This window comes from Eubalaena glacialis, chromosome X (assembly GCF_028564815.1).
Source record: "Eubalaena glacialis isolate mEubGla1 chromosome X, mEubGla1.1.hap2.+ XY, whole genome shotgun sequence".
Taxonomy (NCBI): domain Eukaryota; kingdom Metazoa; phylum Chordata; class Mammalia; order Artiodactyla; family Balaenidae; genus Eubalaena; species Eubalaena glacialis.
The window spans coordinates 108595557-108621127 of NC_083736.1; the positions used below are offsets into that span (position 1 = coordinate 108595557).

At 39.2% G+C, this 25571-nt stretch overlaps 1 protein-coding gene across 1 annotated transcript in view; it reads left to right on the forward strand.

Moving 5' to 3' along the window:
* Positions 1–25571, forward strand: part of DOCK11 (dedicator of cytokinesis 11) — a 189925-nt gene that overhangs the window by 137685 nt on the left and 26669 nt on the right. The window contains exons 40-45 of the mRNA XM_061178676.1: positions 541–678; positions 4572–4754; positions 6995–7108; positions 9399–9614; positions 9703–9760; positions 17965–18071. Of these exons, the coding sequence (XP_061034659.1) occupies positions 541–678; positions 4572–4754; positions 6995–7108; positions 9399–9614; positions 9703–9760; positions 17965–18071 (816 nt within the window). The remainder of the gene's footprint in view (positions 1–540; positions 679–4571; positions 4755–6994; positions 7109–9398; positions 9615–9702; positions 9761–17964; positions 18072–25571) is intronic.

The following is a 25571-nucleotide window of genomic DNA, read 5'->3' on the forward strand; positions in this document are numbered from 1 at the left end:
AATTTACGTAGTCTGTTCAATTGTGATCCCTGTTATTATCTCTACTCATAGAGGGTTTAATTTGTCACCAGTGGCTAAAGATATCTTATGCTAAACATACATTTAAAAGCAAATTAGATACTAGACTTTTAAAATGGAATTGATGTTTTCCTTAATTCTTACATTACTTTGTCAGAGAAATCCAAAGGCTGGTTACCTTGTATCCATTTTTAATTTACTGATTTCTGAATTGAGGAGCAATATGGTTAGGTTAATAGAAAATACTCTTCCCATACTAGTTCTGTATTTGCTGTGTTATACTGGAAAAAGATTTTTTTTCATCTATTTAAAATTGTGGAATTAAGTATAGATGTAGTTTATATAGTATTTTGAGATTTCCAAGTTGAAAGATGGCACAGATGATTTTAGATTATGTTAAACTTTTTATTGTTACTTTTCAAGCAGTGGTTTGATAAACAAGTTGTTGGTAAAGCGTGTTCTCTCATTCTAGGGGGAGCAGCATAAACTATTTCTGCAAATTTTTTTTTTCATGTTTTATAGAGCCAACTTTTAAATAATGACGGCCACAACCCATTAATGAAAAAAGTATTTGATATTCATCTTGCTTTTCTTAAAAATGGGCAATCTGAAGTGTCGCTGAAACATGTCTTTGCCTCACTGCGAGCTTTCATTAGTAAGGTAAGAGCAGAGCTTTGTGGCTGCGAGTGGCCTTGCTTCATAGCAAGAAGGAAAGGGGAACAGGGATCATTGCGAAGACCTCTCCAAACCTCAGATAAGGAAGCCATTAAATCCTGCCTTTGTAAATATTAGAACAGCAAAATACGTAAAGAGAGCCTGACCAGGAATTCCCTAAAATCAGCACGTGCTTTTTATTTTGTCCTGTCATTCCTTTCTGAAGAGTATCATTTTAAAATTACCAACTGCCAGTTTTTCTTCTCTTTTGCTTCTTTTTAAAGTATTGTCATGCTGAAGATATATAAGCTGTGAGGGTACTCATGTATAAGCACTTTGAAAGCAGAGACCAAGTCTTATAACCCCAGGGCCTTGTATGATATCTTGCAAATCGTAGGCACTCAATACATGTTCAGATGAATGAATCCTTCTTTTCAGTGCGAATTGTATCTGTGGGCTCTAAATTTTCAGGCCATTTACCTCATCTAAACTAAAACTTCAGACTAGGCTTTTAGGAATAAATATGACTGAAACAGATAGCAAAGATTTATTTCTGGTCTGGTTTTGATAGCTTTTAAACATAATTAAAAGCATCAGGAACCAAGATGGAGTTAAAATTATGGAAAGGCACAGTCTAGGCCTCCACTCTGGTATGTGTAACTCCAACAAGACAAATTCAGTTAACCGATTTGTGTAATAGGATAGCTGAGCATGGAAAACTTTTTTGTCATTATTTGTATGGCAACTTACGGGGTTTAACTGATATAGAAATTAGGTGATCTTGAAGGTTTATTTTTAACTTGCCATTCTTTTTTTTTTTTAATTTTTTATTTTTGGCTGCGTTGGGTCTTTGTTGCTGCACGTGGGCTTTCTCTAGTTGCGGCGAGCGGGGGCCACTCTTCGTTGCGGTGCGCGGGCTTCTCATTGCGGTGGCTTCTGTTGTTGCGGAACATGGGCTCCATGCGTGCGGGCTTCAGTAGTTGTGGCACGTGGGCTCAGTAGTTGTGGCTCGCAGGCTCTAGAGAGCAGGCTCAGTAGTTGTGGCGCAGGGGCTTAGTTGCTCCGCGGCATGTGGGATCTTCCCGGACCAGGGCTTGAACCCGTGTCCCCTGCATTGGCAGGCAGATTCTTAACCGCTACGCCACCAGGGAAGCCCTAAATTGCCATTATTTAATACAATTTTTTGAATAAAGAAATAAATGGAAAACTGAGTTCAGTGCAAGCATCTTACGAGAAACTAAGGGAAAGAGATTCAGAAATAATTCATTTAACAAACAGTTACTGGATAGGTACTTACTGGTGTCAGACATTGTGTCAGGGATACAGTCCGAGGACTTACTGTCCAGTAGAGGGAAACACACACACATTGATGCACATCCACAAATACCATTAGGCTAAAAGAAGTCTATACAGAGAACTGAGGGTGAACAGGCGAAGGACGGGAAACACTAATTTAGCAAAAGTTTCTCTGCAGCACTGGAGTTAGGATTTAGTATGGACTCAGCAAGAGATGAGACTGAAGAGGTCGATGGGGACCAGATGATTATGTCCTCATCTTAGGAGTTAGACTTCATCTTTTAGGCATCAGGGAGCATGAAAGCACCATAATTAGATTTTTATTAAGAAAACTGTTGCGGGTGGGGGAAAATCTCTTTAAAAAGTAGCCTGGAAGCCTAGTCTCTGCCCTCATGAAGCTTTCAGTGGGCAAGGAGGGTGGGGCAGAAAATAAACAAGTAAATAAAACAGTAATTGTCACAAGTTCTAGGAATGAACCAAGGTGTTGAGATAGAGAATAATGATTTGTGGGAGTTACCTTACTTTAGAGAGGTTTGTCACTTTTAAAATGAGACCTGAAATATGAAAAGGCGCCAGCTATTTGAAAAGCGTAAGGAAGAACATTCTAGGGAGAAGGACAAGCATATGCAAAGGCCTGGAGTTGGGATAGAGCTTGAAATTCTGGGAACTGCAAGGCCCAGTTTAGCTGGAATGTAGGGAGAAAAACAACATAGAAGGGGATGGAAGAGGAATCTATAGAGGAGATGAGAGGGAGCAGTCACAGAAGTAGGAAGAAAGGCAGGAGAGAAGGATATCATGGAAGCCAAAGGAGAAAAAAGTTTCAGCATTATTATGCAGTACAGAGTGGTCTAATAAGATAAGGTGGAAAGGGAGTCCATTGGAATTGGCAATTACAAGGTCATTGATGATTTTGGTCATTGCCCACTCAGAGAAGTGATGTAGGTAGAAGACTTCTTTTTTTTTTTTTTTTTTTAAGTCAGGAGATGTCACATTAAAGTCTCCTTTTTTAAAAAAAAATTTATTATTTATTTATTTAATTTATTTTTGGCTGCATCGGGTCTTAGTTGCAGCACACGGACTCTCTAGTTGAGGCACGCGAGCTCAGTAGTTGTGGTGCGTGGGCTTAGTTGCCCTGCAGCATGTGGAATCCTAGTTCCCTGACCAGGGATCGAACCCACGTCCCCTGCATTGGAAGGCGGATTCTTTACCACTGGACCACCAGGGAAGTTCTGGTAGAAGACTTCTTATAGCGGATTAACTACACTACAGCTATGCTTTCCCTTCCTTTATTTTCGTACTAGAGTATCTTGCCCAACAAGATTTGGTTTAATCCGGTGAGACTATTGATGAGATCTTTCAACTGCCAACTAGAAAACATTTATTAAACTTTCATAGCATTGCACTTGGTGTTAAGGTGATAAAAAGAAGATAGGTTCCTATAATATGGGTTTAAATTCAATATTCCCAAGAAATAATTTTGAAAGGGTGGCCCTCTAGCTTCACACTCCCTGAAAAACATCCATTGTGTACCCTGGAGCAGCTTACTACTTGCTTGCCTAGACATGTAAGCATGGAAGATTGTAATAAGCCTATGTTATATGTATAGTTTATTTTCCACAAAACAGAGTGAATACATTCTCAAAGTAGCAGCCACTTGCCTGTTTTGAGAATTAGTCACTTTTTTTTTTTTAATTTATTTATTTATTTATTATTTATTTTTGGCTGTGTTGGGTCTTCGTTTCTGTGCGAGGGCTTTCTCTAGTTGCGGCAAGCGGGGGCCACTCTTCATCGCGGTGCGCGGGCCTCTCACTATCGCGGCCTCTCTTGTTGCGGAGCACAGGCTCCAGACGCGCAGGCTCAGTAGTTGTGGCTCACGGGCCTAGTTGCTCCGCGGCATGTGGGATCTTCCCAGACCAGGGCTCGAACCCGTGTCCCCTGCACTGGCAGGCAGACTCTCAACCACTGCGCCACCAGGGAAGCCGTAGTCACTTTTTTTACTCTTTTTCTACGCCAACATGTATTTTGATCAACAGTTTATGAATAGAGGATGCACATGTTTATGTTTGTGTGTGTACACTTCATCTATACCCCATTTTGTTTAAAGATCAACTTTATTTGCTGAATAGATTCCTGGTATAATTTTCTCAGCATTTGGAAGTTCATAATATAAGGAACTGTTTAAATATAAAGCAAAAGAGTAAGTAATGCAGATTGTCCTAACCATTTTTAAGGCCCAAATTGAGACCCATCAATCATTCATCATTTCAGTCATTCATTAATGTAATACATATTACTGAGAACCTACTTATCTTCTTTTCCAGACCATTATGAGCTCTTCTTAGATCCGTAGCACTTATAGTCAGTACCTCACATTTTTGTAGAGACTTGTATACTGACTTGCATTGTTCTGTCATTAATACATGCTGGTCTTTATGTTTTTAACTAGTTTGGGTTCTCCAGAGCGGAGCCCTAGCCTTATGTTGATTTTGTATCCTCAAAGCACCCAGCATAGTTTTAGGTTAGAATATAGTAGGCACTTGATAGTTGATTGACTTTTATGATTGGGTTTTCAGATACTTATTTATGTTTTTCCTGTTCTTTAGTTTCCCTCAGCCTTTTTCAAAGGAAGGGTAAACATGTGTGCTGCATTTTGCTATGAGGTTTTAAAGTGCTGCACATCAAAGATTAGCTCAACCAGGAATGAAGCCTCTGCACTTTTGTATCTTCTGATGAGAAACAACTTTGAGTATACCAAAAGGAAAACCTTTTTGAGGACACATCTGCAGGTCAGTGAAAACCAAAGCTCCTCTTCTTTCTTCTATTCAATCTTTAGCCTCTATGTCAAGATCTAGAGCTACCCAATCCAATACAATAGCTATTAGCCACAGGTGGCCATTTAGCACTTGAAATGTAGCTAGTCTGAATTCAGATCTCCTGTAAATATAGAATACACATTGGCTTTTGAAGACTAAGTACAAAGAAGTAAAATATCTCAATTGTTTTATATTGACTATATGTTGAAATGATATTTTGGATATATTGGGGTAAGTAAAATAAATTAAAATTCACTTGTGTCTTTTAACTTTTTAATGTGGCTACTGGACAATTTAAAATTACACGTGACTCATATCGTATTTCTGTTGGACAGCACTACTCTACAGCATAGATGTTAAGGGCATAGATTCCAGATTCCAGATTCCAGGACTGTCACACACTGTGTGACCTTAGCAAGGGCTTCCTTAGTCTCTCGGTGCCTCAGTTGCCTCATATGTAAAATAGTGGTAAATATCCCTACCTACCTCTTACGGTTGTGGTGAGGATTAAATGAGATGATTAAGTAACAAACAAAGCACTTGTGTTTTTCATGTTCCAGCATGCCCAGTTAGTAAAAAAATGAGAGAAGTCTCAAGGTTTAGTAGAAAGCATAGACTTTGGAATTGGACCTACCTGGGCTTAAATCATAGCTCAGCTACTTACTTACTTATGTGACCCCAGGCAAGTTACTCAATTTGTCTTAACTATTTGCCTCATCTGTAAAATGAGGCCAAGTATGTTTCACCTTGCAGGGTTATCATGAGGGTTAAAAATAAAGTGTGTGTGGTGCCAGGCACAAAATACCTGGCACATAATAGACACTGAGTACGTGGCAGTTGTTTTTCAACGTCTCCATGTTTTTTAGCTTATCTGATGAAACAACTCTGAATTAAACAACAATTGGGACTTCTTGGCTCAGTAGCCCTCTTCGTAATATGGGAAATGCTTGGTCATATTTCTGTCTTCACTGCCATGGTCTGTCCCGTTGCAGTTGTTTATTGGAGACTGGGTTATAAATGAGGAAACAGCCATAAGCAGCTTTTTAGAAACGTCATCAGTGATGTGGAAATCTGATAGAAGTATATGCTTCCTGTAAAAATCTTCTATATAGTTACTTTTGGATACTAGGGCCAGCATTATATGTTAGGGTGTCTAATATTTGCTTTCATAGAGGTGTCACTTGTGTACCACCTTCCCCCAAAACATTTCTGCAATTAGTGTTCTGGTGTATCTGAAATTCCCCAGTAGGGTCCATTCTTCTGGGTTAAAACATCAATTTTTCTCAAGTCCTTTATTCAAATATAAATGAATTAATAAATGTGCAGACTTAGAACCAGGTTCTAAGTGGTCAATAAAGTGGTTAAGTAGTAGTATTATGATTATGATCTCTTTAATCCTCCTAACAGCTCTATAAAGTAGATATTGTTATCATCCCCATATTGCAAATGAGGAAAGTGAGGCACAGGAGGGGTAGTTAACTTTCTCAAACCCACTCAGTGAATAATGGATAAAGTCAAGATTTGAATCTAGGGCAGTTTCACTCAAGAGCCTGCACTCAGCTCCTACGGTATCTTGCTTCTCCGGATCAGGGGTAAAGCTTCCAGCCACTAACACCTTAGCTTGAATCATTTAGGCATTCAACCAAAGGAGCCTGAGAAATTAAAAAGCACCATTATGTTACATTATACTGCTATCATTATGTAATGTATATGCCATAACATATACTGCTATCTAAACTAGATAGGCCCTAGTCAGAAACAAAGAAGGGAGCTGAGGCGCTGGAGTTGGAAGTCCAGCACACTGAAATAGACTAGTGAAAAGAAATGAGAAACCATCAAGAAAAAGGTCATTTATTCCCAACTTTGCCATAGCTACTACGTAGCAGGCATATTGAAAGTAGAGACCTGACCACCATTGTACTAGTTCACTAATTATGAAAACAGTTTTAGATCTAGCTGTGCCATGAGTTTGGAAGGTTTTTCACATCTAACCAAGAAAGGTCCCAATAAAATTTGTAATTAGGAACCTCTGAAGTTGCTATTTCAATAGAAGAGTTTAAACCCCTCATGTATGAAGAAAATAGATTTTGATGGAACTATGCAGGATCTTCAAAAGAATTTCATATGAGTGCTTATGGGTTTGTACAATGATGAAAATAAGCAGCATTTATTCAAAAGACATTTGAAAAAAGGGTGTTTGCTTCTTCCCACAGATTATCATTGCTGTAAGCCAGCTGATAGCTGATGTAGCACTAAGCGGAGGATCGAGATTTCAGGAGTCTTTATCCATTATCAGTAATTTTGCAAATAGTGACAGACCTATGAAGGTATGTTCTCACTTCAAGTAAAAAATTAGGACTGCGTTCACTGTCAGGGAAGTTTACACTCCTCAAGTTAAACTGTGTGTTGGAGTCACAATTTTTATATAGTATAGAGTTTATAGAATGTGAGCTTCACAAGTCAAAGCTTTGTCTTGTACACCACTGCACCTCTAGCACCTAGAACACTGCCTGGTACACAGCGGATATTCAATATTATTTGAATGGATGGATCAATGGCTACACTGTGTATACATAGTTGTGATAGGATTCAAATTTTTTCTGGGCTTGATTTTTAAACTTGCTCAGAAAAGAAATGGGTCCTTTCTTAACAGTTGTTACCATTTATAAGATTGGTTAATTAAGCATTGAGTTTGAAATTTCACAAAACCTCACTTATTAGAGTAGCTAACAGCTGCCTGATCCTTTGCCAACAGATAAGGAGTGGCACAGAAGGGATTCATTATTTGATGATTTTCTGAGTTTAAAGAATCATCTGTTACCTGGGGCTTACCAGAGATACTTATTGGCAAATCCAAGTCCAAGGCTGTCATTCTTAGGCACCAGCTGGCTGAGGCCAAACCCAAGACCCTGACCACCATTCCTCTTTCCGAGCCATATGCTTAAAACCTATAACATTGTGAAAATTCATTTTTTGTTTTGTTTCATGGAGAGCAGGTTCTGATCTTCAGTGATGCATGCGTACAAGGGAAGAAGAATCCTTTGCCAGTAGAGAACTTTTCCTCCCCGAGGAATCATCCCCATTCTTGGGAAAAGTCATCTTTCAGCATAATTTGACAATTTGTGTAGTATCTGGAAAAAAAAAGAAAAGCTCACAGTCACAGCATACTTAATGTTTGGGATGTGTCGAATCTTTGTACCAAAAAATATTCCCATAGGAATGTTGCTGAAACTGAAAAAAACACTGAGTAGTGCCAGCCATTGTCAGGCTGGGAAAGGTTGCTTTTCAGCCAGTTCTGGTTCCTCGGGAGATCAGTATATGCTTCAACTAATCCCATGAGCACAGAAAAAGCTTTTGTCATTTAGGATTTTTTTACTTATACCCTAAGAGTTTATTTTTACCAGTTTTTACCATCCTTAATTCCATGTTATGTAAAAGTTGGGTTAGCAGCTTTTTCAAAGTAAATGGGGTCTGTTTTAGCCCTCCTTGATAGGAAATCTTTTTCATGACTCATTTCTGAAATGACTTAGTTTTATTCTGGTAGGGAAGTCATTACCAATAAACTCTAGTAAAACAAAGTATAGCTTTCTCCCAGTAAATGGAATCTCTATTAATGTATAAGAAGAGACTTTACATATATAATTATTTTTAAAAGTCATCTTTGAAGAAGGCACTTTTAAAAATCATTTTCTCCACATTTGGTTATATTCACATTGAAAGGCTCCCAAAGCCCTGTACCTGTCCCTTACTCATCTTCTCTGAATCCTACAAATAATTGTGGTTACTCCAGTGGGGTTAATAGGAAGCGATAGGACTTCCTTAATAGTGCCCAGGATAAAGAGGAAACTCGAACTTCGTGTTTTTGGGAACAGACACTTTGAGAGAAGTTAATGATCTCTTTAAACTCTTCAGAGTGTTCTGTGATTCATCAACTCTTATTTGCATAATTGGAAATTTTTGCAGTATGGTTTTCACCTTAGTGTATATGGTAGTTGGTAGATGGGATAAGTATGCTTGTCAATGTGGAAGAGTGACTAAGATCACTAGCTCTGGAGCCAAACTGCCTGGGTGTAAATCCTGTCTCTACCACTTACCAACTGCAAGACTTTGGCCAAACTACTTAATTGCTGTGTACCTCGGTTTTCCATTGGTAAAATGAATTATAATAGTGCTTAATTCATAAGGTTGTTATAAAATTTAAAATATGTAAAGCACCTAGGCCACTGCCTGGTGCATAGTAAGCTGTCAATTTTTAGTTACTGTTGTAACTAAAATTACACAATAAAAGTGAATATAGATTACACTCATAGCTGTAGAATTCACGGTGGAGGAGCTGGGGTTCAAAGCCAGGTAGTCTGGCTCCGAAGTCCGTGCTTTTATGTATTATGAATATACTGCCCTCAAACTCATTGCCTTTGAAGCCTGAGCTAGTGGGATATATTTTAAAGAATTAATTTAAAACTCTTTAGGCATGCCACATGCCAAGAACCAAGAACCAAATACCAAGATCTCTAACAAGGGGTAAAAGTGGTGTGTTATTCCCAGGATTGGATGCCTAGGCTTAGAGCACATTGGTAATATTGATAAACATGTCTTTTTTGTTTGTTTTGATATTAGGCAACTGCTTTTCCCACAGAAGTTAAAGACTTGACCAAGAGAATCCGTACTGTTCTTATGGCCACTGCTCAAATGAAGGAGCATGAGAAAGACCCCGAAATGCTAATTGATCTCCAGTATAGCTTAGCCAAGTCCTATGCAAGTACCCCAGAGCTCAGGAAAACCTGGCTTGATAGCATGGCGAAGATTCATATAAAAAATGGAGATTTTTCAGAGGTGACTACTTATGGCTTTGTTCTAAACACAACCCTGCAAAACCCCTGGAGCGCAATCTGACAGTTCTTTCTTTGTCATCCTTTTTCAGGCAGCAATGTGTTATGTCCATGTAGCAGGTTTGGTTGCAGAGTTTCTTCATCGAAAAAGTAAGATATTTCTGTTCTTAGAGATGGGGAGAACTTCAGTTAGCACAAGAATTTTTATCTTTGTAGCTTGCAACTGTGAATGTGATATGACTGAGCTCTGAAAAGTATGTTCACCTTTAGCCTTATTCACTGTTAAACAGAAGTTGTTATAAAAGAAAACTGGATTGTTCATTTGCCTTCTGCTTTCATTAAGAGTACAAGAATAAGCTGAATAGTACAGGGCCAGGCCTGATGCCCAGTGTTTATTCTCCAAGACTGTCTCCCTGGAAGACTGCCACAAATTAAATTCTTCTCAGGGCTTATGAGAAGCCCTGGATAATACACACCACTTATTTTCCCCTATCTGCCTCAACTTTACCAACAACTGCCCACAAATTATATCTCTACAGCCACTTTAGTGCAACAATATCTTGGTATTAAAAGGCAGTTGGCACATCAGCAAGATGGCCCTATAAGATGTCCCTCATTTGTATACCCATCTCAACAACAATTTGGCACCCATACATGGACGAAAGTGCCTTTGTGGGAGCTGTGGGATCCAGCACCACATGCCAAGGGACCTGGGAGGAATTTTACCCACCTATGCATCAGGTAATAGGCAGACAGATCTGTGTCCTGTCTGTGGACCCTGCAGTGGCCTATGAGCTGGCTCCAGCCCCTCTCAGCTGCAGTCCGGGATCCCCTGGAGAACACTGTCTTTAGATAATCTCCCACAGATGAGAGAGCCTTGGGGGAAGTCCAGAAGTCCAGTGGAGAAGTTCCAGCATGCTGTTGGAGCAAAAATTATACAAGTTTGAATGCATTGGAGAGGATAAGAGGAACAGTTTGATTTTACTCGTGTCACCCTTTCCCCAAGGTGGCACAGCTCAGTGCCAAGAGAGACTTTCTCACCGTGATTTCTTCTGCAGGGAAAAGTGAGAGCATGTGAGTGGGTACTGCCTTTCCCAGCAGTGCAGATGTTGCCAAAGAGGCCCATTTCTCTCTTGACCCATCAAGAGTACTGAGTCATGAACTGAATGAGTTGGGGGGCAGGAAGAGGCTGGGAGAGCAGCAGATAGGACTTAGAGGGACACAGATCCTACTAACCACATCACAGACTCCATCAAAAAGCCCACCAACAAATTGCTAGAGATATTTAGCCTGTGGATCCCCCCCAGCTGGCCCACAGGCACCCCTGGTGCTCCATGTGCCTCAACCACATACTGTAGCTGGATCTCTGTGCATGCTCCTGAAGGCAGATGGCTAGTGAGCATGTGCAGAAAACCAGCCAGAATCAGTGGGCCAGGGAGAGACCACAAGCTTGAACTTTAGAATCACCCTTGGGTGATCAAATGGGAGGCTGTTAGCACCTGGCCTGGTGTATTGCATGATGGAGAAAAGACATACACGCTTAAGAATTCTGTCATAAGAGGGAGCAAGAACTGTGGAGCAGGTGTATCCATAGCAGGTCTGTGAAAGCCTCAGAATCCCTAGCAGGACAGATGGAAAGTTGTTCTCTCCTAAAATCAGTCAGTAAAGTTGGTTGGAGGTAACTGCTACTTCAAATGTGAAGATAGCAATGGAAGACTTCAAGGAACATGAAAAATGAAGGAAACATGACACCACCAAAGGATCACAATAATCTTGTAGTAACCAAACTCAGAGACATGGAGATCTGCAATTTATCTAATAAAGAATTCAAAATAGCTGTTCTAAGGAAGCTCAGTGAGCCACAATAAAACAGAAAATTCAACAAAATCAGGAAAATACACGAACAAAATGAGAAGTTAAACAGAGATAGAAACCTCACAAAAAAGGACCAAACATATTCTGGAGCTGAAGAATACAATGAATGAAGTGAAAAACCACAGTAGAGAGTACTAACAACAGAATGGATCAAGCAGAAGAAATAATCTGAATTAGAAGACTGGACCTTTGAAATTATCCAGTCAGAGGAGAAAAAAGAAAAATGAAAAAGAGTGAAGAAAGCCTATGTGATCTATGGGATACTATCAGCAGAAACCTTACAGGCCAGGAGAGAGTGGGATGGTATTTTCAAAGTGCTGAAAGAAAAAAAAAAAACTGCCAACCAAGAATACTCCATCCAGCAAAGTTGTCCTTCAGAAATGGACAGATGAAGACTTCCCCAGGCAAAAGCTGAGGGAGTCCATCACCACTAGACCTGTCTTCCAAGAAATGTTGAAAAAAGTTCTTCAAGCTGAAATGAAAGGATGCTAATTAGTAACATGAAAACATACGAAATGTATCCATATGAATGGATAAAGAAGACATGGCACATATAATCAATGGAAAGAAGGAAATCCTGCCATTTGTGACAAAATGGATGGAGCTTGAGGGCATTATGTTAAGTGAATTAAGTCAGAGAAAGACAAATACTGTATGATTTCACTTATACGTGGAATCTTAGAAAGCCAAATTTGTAGAAACAGAAAGTAGAATGGTGGTAGCCAGGGGTAGCGGAAATGGGGTAATTTTGGTCAAAGGGTACAAACTTCCACTTAAAAGATGAATCAGTTCTGGATATCTAATGTACATAGTGATTATAGTTAACAGTACTGTGGTATATACTTGAAAGTTGCTAAGAGTATAGATCTGAAATGTTCTCACTACCCCCAAAATGGTAATTATGCGTGGTGATAAACACTACTGTGGTAATCATTTCACAATATATACATGTATCAAATCAACACATACACCTTAAACTTACGCAGTGTGAGATATCAATTATGTCTCAATAGAGCTGGGGCTGGTTGCAGGGGTGGAAGGGGGCCACAAAAAGGAGTCATGGTCTTGAAGGGCTCAGGATCCAGCAAGTCTAATTCAGGAATCTGCCTGAAAGCTTCCCTTTCCAAAATTAGTATTGTTGACTGTTGTGTAACAACTACTTAAATAGTAAAACAGTTGAGTTAGGTTTAAAAATTGATTGGCAATGGACATTGCAAAGAAATCTCCCACTATCTATCATAATTGCCAAGCTATTTCCTTGAAGGCAGTCAAATGAGTAACATTTGGGCAAAATGAAACCATCTTGTGGGAGTCACATCACTGCAGTTTTGGCTCTGAGAACAGAACCATGTTTTGTTTTGTTTTTTAATTCCAGAATTCCTACAGTTAACTATATATCTTTCTTCCCAGATAGCATGACTAAAATGTAGATTCATTTTACTTATATTTTAAATTTAACACTTTCTGTTTCATACTGAATTTCTTTTGAACAATCCATATTTTGAAATTGGTATACTCTAGTATTCTCTTTTTAGTACATATGTGGTTTTAAAATGGAGAATGGGATTAATTATCAAAAGAAGGCCTTGTTTGAGGGTTTTCTTTCTACATCACTGGTATGCCTGAGAAATTGCAGTAAAAACAAATATTGAAATTGCACACCTGCAGTTGCAAAAAACTAACAAATATGAGAACCCTTAACATGGTACTAAATAAAGTTTTAGGTGTATCTTTCAGGTATATCAGGTTAATATTATCTCATCTTTTTCATTAGTAGAAATCTGAAATAAGTTTTTTGTCTACTGAGTATAAACCTATACCCTTTATATATTGAAAATAGTTAAATATATTAAAATATTTCCTTAGAATTTTTTTCCACAAGTGCGAAGACCTTAAAACTAAGCAAAAATCAAGAATTATTAATCTCCATTATCAGTTCTTAAGCTTTAGAATTATAACTATAGTATTGGAGAAAATAGCAACTAAAATATTTAAATATTGCTGTGGGTTTTTTTGGACATTAGCTTGAGGCAGCTAGCCTGAACACCAAACAATGTGACATGTTTCGACAAGTGGAAACAGTGCTTTTAACTAGTCATTTAAGTATTTATTTCATAATACCTTCAAGGTTTTTTAGAATTTATCCTTCACAGAAATCAAAGAGCCCTTCTCTGAGTAGGAAAAAAATGATGTTTTGCATTTTAAACAAAAAATAATGTTAAATATAGGAGAGGTTTACATATTTATTTATAGGTGCCATCTATTTTTAAGCCTGGAAAATTCTACTCAAACTAGAAAATCGTATTCTAAAATGATGGCAGTAGTAAAATCCTCAGGATTTCCCCCCTTAGCTTCAATCATGCCAATGATCGAAAACACCTGATTTTGCTAATTAGCTGATTCAGCTATGATAGTTATACCCAGGTAGACCACTAATGTTAAAACAGAAGTTAAAAACTTAATCTGTTAACCTGTCATTCAGTCTGAGAAATCCATGATCTAGATAAGACCTGGATATTCACAGAGTAAATAAAAGTACGTACGTTTGAGTGCAGGACTGAAAAAAAAAGTTTTATTTATACTTAAGACACACTTATTTAACAAAAATAATTGAGCAATTGTAGAACCCTGTGTTTTCTATCAAGTGTCCTTGATAATGAAGACAAAATCTCTGACGTATCAATTGCCAAAATTTTTCTGTTTTCTCAAAGTCCTATGCCATTTCTGTTGGAGTCATTATAAAGCTTTCTTTTTCATCAAGATGGAATGAAATGCTACAGCTGACGCATTGGAGACACATGTTTTCCTATTTAGAGTTTTTAAGAAAAAAAAAATAGTTTGTCTCATTGGGTGGTTGCCTAAGCGAGCAAGGACTTGGGCCCCTGGCCTCCAGAGGTGACCACAGAACACCAGTGAGGTCCCATTTCTAGATCCTTTTTTTCATCTTTCAGGCCCTGAACTGAAAGGGGAAGGGGAAGGAGGTGTGCAGTTCTCCCTGCACCGCCACCCTCAAACGTCTTTCAGGCAGCCAGGGCTCCTGCTCTTTGTACCAGAGATCTTAAGGGTCATCATTCTCTTCCCTTTCCCTAAGTTACCTCTAAGTGGTGATGCTAGGTGTTAGTTACTCCCACTCCCAAAAATATGTAATAAAAAACAGATCTAAATTTCCTTATTTTTATTTTGTCTGAAAACCTCAAAATGTTCTAGATCTCGTTCTCTGGAGACTAGACTTATGTACCTCTTCCTCTTCTCTTCCGGAGAGATTGCACAACCGTTTTCCCCCAGGGAAGACAAGAATCAAGTCTGCATTCTTACACCACCACATAGCATCCGAGGTTCAGCAAAGCTTCAGGCCTGTAGAGCTCCTCCAGCACCCCCAGGAAAAGGAATTTCCTTTCCCATAGAGTCTGTTCTTTTCATGCCTTATAGGATAATGTTCCCTTTGCCAAGTCTTTATACCCAGGTTCTGATAGCTTAAGTTCTGCAAAGCTTTTTCTTTACCCACTTCCTTCCCAATTACAGCTTTTTCCCTTTTTGCCCTCCGCTCTTACCTCCTATCCCTCTTCTGACCAGCAGCCTTATTTTATCAAGGGTTCAACTGCTTTCCCATCCTCCAAACTCCTCCCTACTTTTTTCATGGGACAATTTGTGCTCAAGGTAGTGGTCTCTACTTGGACAGTTTGCATCTTGCTTTCCCTTGGACAGCAGTCAGGAATACAGAAGCTACAGCTATGAAGGGCAAAATCAGGAATCCAGGTCACATACCAGAAAGATTCAAAGCAGACCCTCCAAGACCATGGTATATAATGCTACATAGGGCTACGGGAGAGCCCTCACACACGTGCCTCCCTCTGTTGGGACATATACACTGGCCTAGATTCAGCAACTTGTCTCATCTGAAACAAGACTAAACAAGACTAAAGGGAATCAGAATTGTCCCCAAGCATTTTAAAGACCCTAACAAACAAAAGAGTCCTCTTATCATTGGATAGTTTGGTGGGTGTTGATAACTTAAGCAAACAAGGGGATATATAGGCTTTTCTAGCTAGAGATAACGTCATCAGGCATAGGACTCAAGATAATACACTTGGCAAGAATAGTAGACTCTGAAGCTGCAAATCCATAATAGTAGTCTTTACACCAGATGATACACACAACAAAGTCCAAAAGAAGGTATTAACCTGTTTGTTTCTGACAAGAGCCATAATTTACCCTCCTTCTACTTAAGGTACACGCCGGAAGACTCTTTTCCCAGATGCTTTAGTCTCATCTGATCTCACGCTTAGGAGTGTGCCCCTTTTTGTCCTCCCCTAAATCACGGCCTACTAGAGAAGCCCTAGATTTGGGAATCACTTAAAGTAATAATATCCTCAGAGTAGACAGGATTTTTCCCCCAGTCATGGACCTAGCTGCCTGAGGCCTTCAGGGATTGACCCTTTTCTTTGTTAAGGACCACCTATCTCTTCAAGTCAAGTTTTGGGGCCCTCTTCCTTAACTGCCTAGCTCTTGACTTCATAAAGGTAATCAAGTGGGACATTTTCTCCTAAATTTCAAAAAGTTCTCCTAATGCACCTGCTACTCAAAGAGTGTCCCATGGACGCAACTGCCAGTCTGAGAACTGTTTCTTACTGGTCCACGACATGATAAGGAATATTAACCCGAATGTAAATCAACTATGTCACTGAGCGTGATGGTTAGTTCAGCTGCATTTTTTTTTTTTTTTATAGAAAGACTTTGTTGAAGAAGGAAGTGATGAATTGATTTACATTCTGGTGCAGCTCCTTATCGTGTTGTGATCCAGCACTTTGAATAGAATTCCCCTAGAAGTCTATATAACAGACCATTTTAGGCATGCTTATCCTCAGAAATGAAACATGCCATGCTCTATCTTCAGTGCCTTTTATTACCTAATTTCTTTGAACAAAAATGGCCCTAAAGTCCATTGGGTCAAAGTAAATCTTATTTTCATTTCTGCCTCTCCTTTTTCTCTAACAGAAATCCACTGACTACTCCCTATGTGTTTCTCCATTTTTGAAAAAGTGCTTCAGAATAACCCCATCTTCCCTTACCAGAATCCCATCTCTCTCTCTCATAGAAGTGTGATGCTGACTTGATAACTCATTTTCTGTCAAGCGTCTTACCAGAAGATGTATGTCTAGTTAGCATTCACTTAGACAAGAAGAGTTGGCAAAATCCAAGCCATGATACATGACCCTTTTTTCCATCAGAATGCTGAGAAATCTCCTCAATGTGAGGTTTGGCTTTCTTAAACCTTCCTTCTTCCTTCCCCAACCTCTAACACCAGGAAGCTTACCAAATATTTAGTCGTGAGTAGGTCATCATTTCTAAGCATCACTATTAGAGAGGTTGTAGAACAATAGATTGCAAAAGCTGTCACCTTTGTGACCAACCATTTTCCACTGCCTAGCAGATTCGGTTATAAGGAAGCTGAATTTTCCTTAACTCTAAAATGACAGCCCCCTTAGATAGCGGTAAACACAGCCAGAGCAGGAGTGTTTGGACATGTTCCTATGTCCAGAATCTGCAGGGCAACCACGTGGCCTTCTATACCCAGACTCTTGCTTGACAGTAACAATTTGGTCCACAGTCCTACAGCAGCTATTCTCAGCTTGAGCTCACTTCCTACTTCCCAGGGGTCCAGCTGCAGAGTCACTTACTATACGAGCTGCTAGCAATTATTTTATCTTGAGAAAGCTAGTTTGTTTATTGGTAGCTTTGTTTGGTAATAATAATGCATTGCACACTTGTTGTATGTTAGGTTCTGTTCTAAACACTTTACATTTCATTGAATTCTTATAAGGTAGCTGCTGTTTCTATTTTACAGATGGTGGAACTTTTTACAGTCCTAGAGAGAGAAACATGTCTGAAATCACACAATTAATGATAGAGCTGGGTCTATCTAACTCCAAAAGCTCTGGTTCTTCCAGTGCCCCATCCTGTTTCTCTAAGGATGCTTCATCCCTGGCATCTGTTTTATTTCCTGCCTCTCTTTACAAGTCCTAGGCTAGGCTAACAACCCACTTTTCCAATTCTCCAGTGAAATGAGGAGCTAGAGATGACTACAAAAGCTCATTCGATGTTTACCTGAAAAGTACATGCTCTCTTTGTTTAGGTGACAGACCATAAACGTACACAGGATCAAAGTGTTAATAACAATTTTTAGATCACATTAGGAAAACATTTACTATAGTAGCCATTGAAGATGATGCATAGTCAGAGAATGAAACTTATTTGTAAGTAACTTGAGCTCACCATTTGGTAAAAAGACTGGTAGGATGTATAGTAGATAGAAATAATTTGTAAAATTCTTTTTTTGTAACTGCAAATTACACTTATGACTTTGATCCTTACAAAAATATGTGTTTATTTTTAAGGGTAACTAATCCCTGTAAGGCTATCTGTTATTTACAAAACACTTTTTAAAAATAAATTTACTTCACTGGTTTTTATTCACGCAGAATTATTCCCTAATGGATGTTCAGCCTTCAAGAAAATTACTCCCAATATAGATGAAGAAGGAGCAATGAAAGAAGATGCTGGAATGATGGACGTCCATTATAGTGAAGTAAGACTCCAGGGCCTGCATTGCCAGTTATATAAATTTAACTTCTTAAAATTTATTTACATTAAAAAATTATTACAGCTAAAAAAAAAATTATTACAGCTAACTTAATTTGGAAGGTAATTAAGGGTTGATGAACTGTAAGCATTAAAACTGCCCAGGGAAAAGATGTGCCTGTGTGGAATGTGGAGCCCTATCTCTGGAACTGTTCTTATTGTCTGGTTTTAGAAATGTACCATGTATCTTCCTCAGATCACCTTCCCAGTAACCAGATCACGGTCAACATACTTTGGAGAAATCTCCGTAAAAAAATATAGCTAACAATGTAACAGCTAAGGAGGGGATGCTTACGAGTATTTTAAAGATGGAAAATTTCTGCTCCAAGCTTCATATGGGTAGCAAACAGCTTCAGTTGTCAATCACTCAACAAATATTTGTTGAGCACTGACTTATGAGCAAGGCTTTGGACTTGGTGATATAGAAGCTATAAAATAATTAGATATGGCTGATCCCTGACCTCTTATGTCTACCTAAAGAGATAATACACCTGCTCGAAATGGAGAAAAGCAAGACAGTGCCATTTGAATAATACAGACAGTGTGTTCCACGCAGAGTTGAAGGTGAGAGATGCCTTTGAGCTGAGGTAGAACAGAGGACAGTTAGGGTTAGAGAGAGATTTGAAGCGTGAAGACACCCTGAAGGCATTTTAGCAGAGGGAGGAGGATAACGGGGACAAAAGTTAAGAGGTGGGAAAGTATAAGGCATGTTTGGGGGCACAGTGAATGGATCATTTTGGCTAAGCCATTGGGTTCACATAGAGAAGAGTAGTAGTTGAGGTCAGATTTTGGGAAACTTTGAATGTCTGGACTTCATTGATTAGAATGTTGAATTGCTGTCAAAGGTTTTTGAGCAGGATAATGACAAGATGAAAGCAAGGAAGAGGAAAGGTTAATTTGGCGGTAATGTGGGAAATGTGTTAGAGGTAGATGGATAGGGGCTGGAGGCAGAGTCTGGAGGGTGGGCTGCCCTAAGAGTCCAGATGTGAAGCAGCCAGGCCTAAACCCAGGTAGTGACAGGTTCAGGAAACACTGAAGAAAAGAGGAAGACTTGCTGGCTGTGGGAGGAGAAGAGTCAAAGGTAGTGCTGAGATTTCAGGTTTGGATATTATAGAAAAATGATGGATGGATGATTTTACAGGGAAGATGATGAAATCAGTTTTTGATGGGTGTTGAATTTGAAGTAGAAGGTTATTGAAATGGAAATAACATCAGGCCATTAGAAATTCAGAACTGAATCTAAAGAGAGAGATCAGGGTTGGAGAGCCACATCTGGAAGTCGTAGCTGTGTGAGAACCAAAGCACACTGACGATGGGAGGTAATACAGCAAGCGAAGACCAGAGAACCAAGGACTGAAGCACATTGATGTTCACAATTAAGGAATGTGAAGACCAAAGAAAGAAAGAAACAACAAAAGTGGAGAGATTTAAGGGGTTGCAGTCCCATAGAAATAAATTTTTTTAACATTGTATTAAGAAACATAAGAAGCAGCCAGGTTAAAGTGGCAGAGACACATTTTATACTTTATGAATTGTTTTTTTAATATTTTTATTTAATTTTTAAAATTTATTTATTTTATTTATTTATTTTTGGCTGCTTTGGGTCTTCGTTGCTGCGTGTGGGGTTTCTCTAGTTGCGGCGAGCGAGGGCTACTCTTCGTTGGAGTGTGCAGGCTTCTCATTGCAGTGGCTTCTCTTGTTGCAGAGCACGGGCTCTAGGTGTGCAAGCTTCAGTAGTTGTGGCTCATGGGCTCTAGAGCTCAGGCTCAGTAGTTGTGGCGCACGGGCTTAGTTGCTCTGCGTTATGTGGGATCTTCCCGGACCAGGGCTTGAACCTGTGTCCCCTGCATTGGCAGGTGGATTCTTAACCACTGCGCCACCAGGGAAGTCCTGTTTTTTTAAAAATATAAGCAATCTCAAGGTAGCTCTAGTTCGTTTAGCTAAGATGATATATGCCTAGAAGCTTTACCTACTACTTCTATATGGGTCTCTCTCCTCATCAATAAAATAAAGGTGATAATACTATCCTGGTCACTTCACAACAAATGTGAAGGCTCTTTATAAGTCATTAGGTGCTACATAAATGTCAGACTTTATCACTGACCAACTTGATAGTAAGGTTTCCTTTTACCTCCAGAACCTAGAAGAGTAGATACTTAAAACATCCTTGCTGAATTAATTAATCATAACAGAGAATCGAGATACTTGCATTTTAATCCCAGTTCATTGCTTGACTGTGAAGCCTTGGGTAAGTTAATTCACTTTTTGGGTTTTTAGTTAGACTTCAATGATTTTCATCTAAGACCTCCAGTTTGTGCGGGCTAGCAGCAGAAAGATTCACGGGAGTTTGTGGGAGATAAATGGTTTAACACAACTGAAGTCACGTCCTTTTTTCCAAACAGCAGCTTCAACTTAGTCATAAAAATGGCCTTGCACCTGACCCTTTTTTATACTCTCAAGGAGAGCGGTAATATTTCTTATTAGTCAAGAACTGTAATCAGTTTTCTACGTAAACACATTTGTTGGAACTCTTTTGTGTTCTACAGTAATAATTTATACATGCTTTTCATTTGATGTGTACAGATAGAATCATGTTCTCCATAGTGCCATTTTATGTTTCAGTTTATATAATAGGGCTTCTTCCTCGTGCTCTAGCCAATGGAAAATAACTGCCACCGATTTACAAGTTTTATTGAAATGAAAAATACAAATTGTTGTTCACTTAGTGCCTTATTTAAATAGGTTAGTTAAACCAATAATAATTTAATTTGTTTTTAAAACTGCATTTCTGACTTTTGATTTGCAATAGTTTTTAAAGATATAATTAACATACAGTAAAATTCACACATCTTAAGTGGACAGCTTGATGAATTTCCACAGTTGTATACACCCGTATAAATTACCACCAGAAACAAGAAATAGAACGTGTCCATTCCCCCAGGAAGTTCCATTGTGCCCATTTCCAGTTAGTCTCCCCACCCCCACTATCTGATTTCTATCATTGTAGATTAGTTTTGCCATATTTTGGTGTCATAAAATGGAATCATTCAGTATGTACCCTTTTGTATCTGCCTTCTTTTGCTTAACATAATGTTTTTGAGATACACCCATATTGCTGAGTATATCAAAAGTTCTTTTTCATTGCTAAATATTCCATTATATCAATGTAAGATTTTTAAATCCATTCTCCTGTTGATGGATTTTAGATTGTTTCCAGTTTGGGATTGTTATGAATATACGGCTGCTTTAAGTATTCTTATCTATGACCTTTTGTGGACATATGCTTTCATTTTTCTCTGGTAAATACCTAGGAGCGAAACTGCTGGATCCTGGGGAAGTTATATATTTAAACTTCATAAAAAATTGCCAAAGTTTTTCCAAGTGGTTGGACCATTTTATATTCCTACCAGCAATGAATAAGAGTTTCAGCTGCTCCACTTCCTCACCAACATTTTATGTTGCTAATCTTTTTTTATATTTTTACCATTCTGTTAGACATGAATTGGTACCTCGCTGTGTTTTTCGCTTGTATTTCCCTAATGACTAATGGTGTTGAGCACTTTTTATGTGCTCCTTTGTCTTTCATATATCTTCTTTTGTGGAATGTTTGTTCAAGTCTTTTGCCCGTTTTTAGAAATTGCATTATTTTTTTTGTTGACTTAGGGGAGTTCTTTCTATATTCTGGATATAAGTCCATTGTCAAATATATTTGCTGCAGATTTATTTACCAGTCTTTGATTTGTTTATTTATTTTCTTAACTGAGTCTTTTATTGAGCAGAAAGTTTTGGTTTTGATGAAGTTCAATTTACCGTTTTTTTGATGGTTTGTTTTTGTGTGTGTGTTTGGTCTGAGAAATCTTTGCTTACCTCAAGACTGTGAAGATACTGCCTTATATTTTCTTCTATAAACTTTGTTTCTGAGTTTTATGTTTAGGCTGATAATCTATCTAGAATTCATTTTTGAGCATGGAATGAGAGGTCAAGGTTCATTTTTTTCTTTTTTTAAAAAATTAATTAATTTATTTATTTTTGGCTGTGTTGGGTCTTTGTTGCTGCGCGCGGGCTTTCTCTAGCTGCGGCGAGTGGGGGCTACTCTTCGTTGTGGTGCACGGGCTTCTCATTACGGTGGCTTCTCTTGTTGCGGAGCACGGGCTCTAGGCGCGCGGGCTTCAGTAGTTGTGGCACGTGGTCTCAGTAGTTGTGGCACACGGGCTTAGTTGCTCCGCGGCATGTGGGATCTTCCCGGACCAGGGATCGAACCCGTGTCCCCTGCATTGGCTGGTGGATTCTTAACCACTGAGCCACCAGGGAAGTCCCAAGGTTCATTTTTTTCTAAACAGTTATTTTACATGGTCCACACCATTTGGGGAAAAATAAAACTTTTACCCCCACTGAATTGCTTTGGCACCTTAGTCAAATTTCAGTTCTTTATATGTCTGTGGTCTATTTCTAGACTCTGTTTTGTTCCACTGATCTATTTGTCCATCTTGATACCAATATCACACTGTCTTGATTACTATAACTTTATAAGTCTTGGAATCAGGTAGTGTTAGCCCTCCAACTGTATTCTTTTTCAAAGTCGTTTTGGCTATTCTGTATCCTTTGAATTTCCATGCAGAATTTTGAATCATTGTTTCTATTTCCTCAAAATAGCCTGCTGGAAGCTTTGTAGAGATTTTGTTACATTTATATATCACTATATGGAGAATGGAGAGCTTAACAATACTGAGTCTTTCAGTCAGGTCTTATTTAGATTGTCTTTAATTTCTCCCAGCAATATTTTGCGATTTTTCAGGATAGAAGTCTTTTCCTGGGTATATATTGTTAGATAATGGATGCTACTGGAAATAGTATTGCTTGATTTTTTAATCTTAGTTTTCAATTTGTTGTTGCTAGTATATAGAAATACAGTGATTCTGTATGTTGATCTTATAATCTGCAACCTTGCTAAATCTGCTTATTAGTTTTAGTAGTTTGTATATTCCTTAGGGTTTTCTACATACACAATCATGTCATCTGCACAGAAAGACAGTTTTACGTTTGCCAGTCTCTGCGCTCTCTCTCTCTCTCTCTGTCTCACCTTATTACACTGGCTAGGACCTTCAGCATAATGTTGAATAGAAGTGGTAAGAGCAGACATTCTTGACTTGTTCCCACATTTAGGAGAAGAGTGTTCCGCCTGTAGGTTTTTGGGTTTTAGTAGATGCTCTTTATCAGATTGAGAAAGGTCTTCTATTCCCTGTTTCCTGGGGATTCTTTTCTAACATCATGAAGGGATGTTGAGTTTTTTCAAATGCTTTTTCTGCATCTATTGCGCTTGAGATCACATTTTTCTCTTTTATTCCGTTTACATGGTTCATTCTGTTTACACTGGATTTATTCCTAATTGTAAACCAACTTTACATTCCTGGGACAAACATTACTAGTTTGTAATAGATTTTTAACTCCCCCAAAGTTCCTCCTTCCCACTGTTGATAGAAATTTTAATTTGGCTATTAAATGTTAATATATAGATTATTTTTTCAAGTAGCAGCATTTAATGAACATCTACTATGTACTGCCGCCATACTAGTGACTGAAGAAACCAATATAATATATTGTCCCTACTCTTGAAGAGTCACAGCCTATTTGGAAAGTCAGATACATAGATAACAGACAAGTATAGTGATAAATATCCACCCAATGAATTATCAGAGTAAGAAAAAAAGGTGTCTTGTGTCTTGCTACTCTTTGTTAATCAGAAGAAGAATCCTGGAAGAGGTGATACCTAAGCTTTCTTAAAGGGTTAACTAAGTGAAAGGGATTAAAGGACAAGAGGGTACAGAATGGACAAAGGCACAAAGTTAAGGCAACACCATGGTGCTTCAGGGGAACTACCAGTAGCTCATCATTGTTTGAGCATCAAGTACCAGGCTGAGCATGATGAATGATGATATTATAAAAGTATCAGCCAGATCACTGCAAGGCTTGTGTGCCAGATGAAAGAGCTTGTCCTTAGTTCTGCGAATGATGGGAGCCATCATGAGATTTTAAGAAGGGAAGAAGGACGTGGTCCGGTTTGCATTTTAATCAGAACCCTATGGCAGATTTGTGGAGGATAGATTTGAACGTGCCAAGGCTGGAAGATCAGTTAGAAAACAATAATGAGGTCTTGAACCTTAACAATGAGAGCAGAAATGGAGAAGAAGGGTCAGATTTGAGAAATATTTAGGAAGTAAAACTGGCAGAATTTGGTGATGGACTGATTAGAGGATGAGTAAAGAAGGAGAGTGTATTAGTTTCCTAGGGTTGCCATAACAACGTACACAAACTGGATGGTTTAAAACAACAGAATTTTATTGTCTTACAGTTCTAGAGTCCAGAAGTCTGAAATCAAGGTGTCAGCAGGGCCATGTTCCCTCTGAGACTCTGGGTAGAAGCCTTCCTTGCCTCTTCCTAGCTTCTGGTGGTAGCTGTCGATCTTTGGCATTCCCTGGCTCGTAGCTCCGTTACTCCAGTCTCTGCCTCTGTAGTCACATGGTGTTCTCCCTGCATATCTCTGTCATATTGGAGTAAGGGCTCACCCTACTCCAGTATAACTTCACCTCCACTAATCATATCTGCAATGACCCTATTTCCAAATAAGGTCACATTCTGAGGTATTGGGAGTTAGGGCTTCAACTTATCTTTTTGAGGGACACAGTTCAACCCATAACAAAGGGTAAAGTCAAAACTGCTGTTAGTTTTCTAGCTAAGAGTTTATAGGGTATGACCACTGGATAGGTAGGAAACACAAGTGAAAGAACTAGTTTAGGAAGAAGATAAATTCAAAATTGTCTAGAGGACATACAGGAAGAGACGTTTTAGCAGTCAGTTTTATAGGTCTGAAGTTCATCTCTTTAAGATAGAAACAAACTGTTAAGACTTATGGGAGAGGAGAAGATGGCGGAAGAGTAAGACGCGGAGATCACCTTTCTCCCCATAGATACGTCAGAAATACATCTACACGTGGAACTGCTCCTATAGAACACCCACTGAACGCTGGCAGAAGAACTCAGACATCCCAAAAGGCAAGAAACTCCCCACGTACCTGGGTAGGGCAAAAGAAAAAAGAAAAAACAGAGACAAAAGAATAGGGACAGGACCTGCACCAGTGGGAGGGAGCTGTGAAGGAGAAAAGATTTCCACACACTAGGAAGCCCTTCGCGGGCGGAGACTGCGGGTGGCGGAGGGGGGAAGCTTCGGAGCCGCGGAGGAGAGCGCAGCCACAGGGGTGCAGAGGGCAAAGCGGAGAGATTCCCGCACAGAGGATCGGTGCTGACCAGCATTCACCAGCCCGAGAGGCTTGTCTGCTCACCCGCCGGGGCGGGCGGGGGCTGGGAGCTGAGGCTCGGGCTTCGGTCGGATCTCAGGGAGAGGACTGGGGTTGGCGGCGTGAACACAGCCTGAAGGGGTTAGTGCACCACAG